This window comes from Monoraphidium neglectum, assembly GCF_000611645.1.
Source record: "Monoraphidium neglectum strain SAG 48.87 unplaced genomic scaffold scaffold00249, whole genome shotgun sequence".
Classification (NCBI taxonomy): Eukaryota; Viridiplantae; Chlorophyta; class Chlorophyceae; order Sphaeropleales; family Selenastraceae; genus Monoraphidium; species Monoraphidium neglectum.
In genome coordinates, this window is record NW_014013379.1 from 25,740 (window position 1) to 30,317 (window position 4,578).

Here is a 4,578-nt window from a genome sequence, read left to right on the forward strand (position 1 = left end):
CGGCAGGAGTGGCGGCCGCCATGAAGCAGGTCCGAGGACGGCACAGCAGGGTTCCCAGGCATGCGCAAAGAATAGGCTGGAACCACCAGGCGGCTGAAGCCGCGGCATGGGCGAGCACGGCAGCTGCGGGGGCCACGGGTCCCGTGCTCAAGCAAACACCAGCGGCGGCGGCAAGGCACATAGCGAGCAACTCGAGAGACTCACGCTTTCGGGCGGAAGCCCAGTGTGCCCTTGCACTCCACTGAGACGCAGACGTCAAACATCCAGAAAGGCAGGTACGCCGCTGTCACCTCCAGCCCTGCATCCTTCAGCACGTCCCCCGCGTGCATGCGCATGCACAGCTGCTGCTGGTGCAGTTCGAAACGCTGCAGCGCCTGCTCCGGCGAGACGTCGAACTCGACGACGACGGGGCGGGGGTGGCAGGCGCGCGTGAGCGCTGCGGAGGGGCCTGCGGGCGGCGCGGCGTGTTTAGCGGCGTGCTGTGCTTTGCGCGCGGCCCAGCAGGCTTCGAGACGGCGTCAGCAGTCGCGCACCGGCCGTTCCACTGGGCGCAGAAGAAGCGAAGCCACGACATATTAGCACCGAAAACTCTGTCCAACTTCTGCGAAGTGCCATGCGGAGCAAAGCATGGGATAACTACAGATCGCGTCGCCGTTGAAGCGCCTGCTCATATCAATTTTGATGTGAAATGCGGCTTGAACTGATGTCAAGTGAGGAGATGCCCAGCGGACAGCACATGATGGAGTCACTCGAGGCGGCTGCGCTTGCAGCGAGTGCGATTCGGCTCGAATTGTCGGACCTCTGGCATGCGCCTTGCGCCGCGCAGACATTACCTAACCCCCCAGATAGGGTCTGACTTGGGTGGCACGATACAGCCGTTTGCACGCCATGCGCAACACACATCCTGCCCAGTGCTTGGGCGAATCCGACACGCCATCCCCCCAAGGACCCATGCTAGATCAAAACCCGACTGGTGAGTTGTTACCGTGTAGTAGTAGTGGGACCAAGGTGTTCTACAGAGCGGTTGGAGGGGTTTGAAGGTGGGGGTTGGGGCAAGGTCCTGTGCCCCACGGCGGCCTCGCGGCAGGAGCGACGCCGCGGCGGCCCCGCTTCTCGGGCGTGTGCGACGTCGCGCGTTCAGTGCATGGGGCAGTTGTATGGACAAGTTCGGTGAGAGGTAAGGGGCCAATGCATTGTCGGGGAGGTGGTGGAGGTGCACAAGGGCAGTCGTACGCGCAAACACAACACGGTCAGGGCCCCGCGCCTCGTGACGTGCGCCCCCCCTTGGCGTGCGCGAAACCACACATGCGTGCGTCATACGCACTCTGCGCGTGCGTTCACGGAACCGTCATCAATGCAGGGCGAGCCTGCGCGCGCTAGCGCGCGCGCACGCTCGCCTCCGGGCCGGGCACCAGTCGCCCGGCGATAAGACAGGCGACAGCAAACCGCCCCTGGCCTCGCGCTGAGCGATCGAGCACCCGAATGGGCGGGTGAGCCAGCGCAACGCCGCAACCAGGCAAGCAGGAGCGCGCGCGCGCCCCACGCGCCGCAGCCGGAGCCGCAGCAACACGCGCTTTCGTGTGCGTCAGGGCGACATCTAATCAAGGTGCGAGCCGCCCCAAAACGTAGTTTGCACAAACCGTTTATCCAAGCAAGCAAGCCTTGGGGCCTTGGCCCGGCGCAGATTACGCGCCGCCAAACAACGATGGCCCCACCAATCCTCCGCCGCGCGCGCATTCCCCGCGGCAGCCAACGTTGCGCAAGTCACGTGCGAAACGGGCCCCGTGCGGGCGCCCGACAGGGTCAAGACCCTCGCGGGCGCTGCCCCCGCACGCGGCTGGGGGCGCGCGCCCCTTGAGCGCATGTGGAGCGCCCGGGCGCGCAACACGCACGGGCCGGGCCGGGACGCCCCCGCGGGCGCGAAGGGGAGGGCAAAGGGTGCAGTTCTTCCAGAGCGTACGTAGTTTGCGCGGAGCGCCCCGGGTCCAGAGCATGCGTAGATTGTTTCCGTTTGTGGCGAGGCCTGGCGCGGGCGCCGCCGGCCGCGCAGGCCACGGCGGCTTGCGCGGCACGGGGGGCGCCGCAAGGGCGTGAGTATGGCCGCAGCCGGCTCGCCGCTGTTCGCGCGGACAGCGTCAAGAAGGGGGCGGGTGAGCCAGGGCCCGCCGTCCTACGGCAAGCAAGCAAGGACACGAGTATGTATGTGGTAGCAGCGGCGTGCCGCGAGCCCCGTTCATAGAGTACCCGCCGGCCCCGCCGTCCGCCGGTCGCATTTGTTGTTGCTTGCTGCCACCTCGGCGCATGGGCCAGCCGACCGCGCGCCCTGGAAAGGGCTTGGCATTGGACGCCGAGCTCATGATGAGCCGGCGAGCGCCGCTGCCGCGGCGGGGCCGGCCTGCAGCTTGAAGGGCGCCTGCAGGCCCGCGCCGCCGAGCGCGGCGCGCAGGCGCGACACCTCGTCGCGCAGCGCCTTGTTCTCGTTCTGCGCGGCAGACAAGCCGCCGGGGCGCGGGGTGGAGGATGGGGGGCGGCGCCTCGGGTCAAACTTTGGGCCCAGGACTGACACAGCAGCGCATTGACCGGGGGTTCGCGCGCAGCGGCCGCAAATGCCGCGGCCTGCGCCTCTTAAACGCGCCGAACGGAGACGTTTTTTGTCCAAAGCGCGAGCAGTTCCAATCTGGCGAGCCCCTGCGCGGCCCTGCGGCGCGCCCACCTCGAGCTGCTTCATGTAGGCCGCGCGGCGGTTGCGGCTGCGCTGCGCCGACTCGCGCCGCTTCTGCTTGATCCGCTCGATCGCCTCGTCCATCTCTGCCTGGGACTGCGGGCATAACACCAAGGGGGGCGACGGGGCGCCGGGAGAGCACATAAAAGCGGGGCTTGGCCCAGCGGACTGGGTCGCTGCGGCGCCCGGACTGCCCCCCGCCAGAATGCCGCGGCGGCGTGCGCACGGCATCGGCTTTGCCGCAGGCGCGCAACATGTTAGTAGGTCTCATGTAATTCCCATGCGGACCGCTTTCACGGGTGCGGCACGGCCCCTAGCTGCCCTGCGGGTTGCTTGGATAGGTGGAACAACCCTAGGGCCTGAAGGGGGTCGCACCTTGCGCGCCTTGCTCATGGGCGGTGCAGGCTCCCCCAGGCTGACATCAGAGGACGACGCGGGCGCCTGGGGCGCGGGCGTCGGCGGCGCATACACCGCGGGCTTGGGCGCCGGTGGCGGCGGCGCCGCAACCTTGGGCGCGACGACGGCGGGCGCCGCCTGCGGCGGCGCCATGACCTGGGGCGCCGGCATCGGGGGCGGCGCCACCATCTGCGGGGGCGCCATCATCGCGCCTGCCATGCCCATCCAGGGCGCTGCGTACATCGGCGGGAACGGCGCCATCGCCATTGCCATCGGCCAAGACACGGCCTGCTGGTGAACTGCCTGCTGCGAGGCGCCCATGACCTGCTGCTGCTGCTGCTGCTGGGCCACCGAGGCGCCCGAACCTGCAAAAGCACGCCAGTCATAAGGTCAGGGGAATATGCTAGGGGCGCGGGGCGTCCGTGAGCACGCGGGGACAAACAGCCGCTCGGCATCGTTTCGTGAAAAGCGCCTGGCCGGCACCTGTAGCGGTGCCGGCCTGGAAGTCCCTGCTGATGTACGACGTACTCACCCTCCATCTTTATCTGGGAACTCTCGGCGGACTCGTCCGCGGAAGGGCCCACCAGCCCCAGGTCGTCGTCCAACGCATCCAGCCAGGCGAACGCGTCCACGTCATCCACAAAGGCGTCCGCAGGTGGGTTCGACGCCGGGGCAGGGGCCACGGGCCCGCAAGTCGCGTAGCACATCGCGATGAAAGGCGCGGGCCTGGCCCGTAGACTGCTGTTTCGTTTTGAATATAGGCGGTTTTGATTGCAGATATGAAACTGAACGAAAGCGCGGAACTGGGGGACGCTTTGCCGGAAGGGCCACTGAGCACACAAGCGCCTCCCTCGCTCCACCAGGGCCTCCTCTGCCACAAAAGTTACTGTGACGATACCGCTACATGATCCAGATGACATAAGGATGACCATCCGTTGAGCATCTCTCAGATAGGCGCCGTGCGGCTGATCTGTTGCTTCCGCAACCGCTGCTCAGCCCACACAGGTGACCCGGCAGCACCGGCTGCTTCGAAAAGAATGTTTTACACCGTATCCTGAGGTCATGCGGGTCTATGGCCAGCCGGCGGGCGCCGACACGATGACGCGTCACGTGCTGCTTCGGGGGTTCCTGCTTTACGCCCGCAAAGTGAGCACATCGAGGGGCCTGCCTTGACATCCCCACCACGTCCATTGTATTCGAACAACAATGAGAGTCGATTCAGTATATCGAGGAGTCGTCCACATCCCGCTCCATGCAATGCACTGATCCAAACACTCCTTCCCGGCATGGACAGCAGATCGCAGCGCCCGCCCCTCATCATTGTGAGGCCCCTGTGCCGCCAATGCAATACGATTGCCAGTCACTGCACTGCATGATAATGTGCGTGGGTCCTGAATCCCAACATTTCAAGCCGTCCAGTGGCAAATTGCTTCTGTGGTTTTCACCCCCCCCCCCCCCCC

The 4,578-nt window shown here is 66.4% G+C and overlaps 2 protein-coding genes across 2 annotated transcripts in view; both read right to left on the minus strand.

Moving 5' to 3' along the window:
* The window catches only part of MNEG_2261 (hypothetical protein), a gene marked incomplete at both ends in the record, with an annotated part of 6,626 nt that extends 6,011 nt beyond the window's left edge, over positions 1-615 (minus strand). The window contains 2 exons of the mRNA XM_014049264.1: positions 205-448; positions 534-615. Of these exons, the coding sequence (XP_013904718.1) occupies positions 205-448; positions 534-615 (326 nt within the window). The remainder of the gene's footprint in view (positions 1-204; positions 449-533) is intronic.
* Positions 616-2,353: 1,738 nt separating this feature from the next.
* On the minus strand, positions 2,354-3,825 carry MNEG_2262 (hypothetical protein; the record flags this gene model as incomplete). Its single annotated transcript, XM_014049265.1, has 4 exons — positions 2,354-2,482; positions 2,714-2,818; positions 3,098-3,483; positions 3,651-3,825. The coding sequence occupies 4 exons, from the start codon at positions 3,823-3,825 to the stop codon at positions 2,354-2,356; spliced, it is 795 nt and encodes a 264-aa protein (XP_013904719.1).
* Between the last annotated feature and the right edge of the window lie 753 nt (positions 3,826-4,578).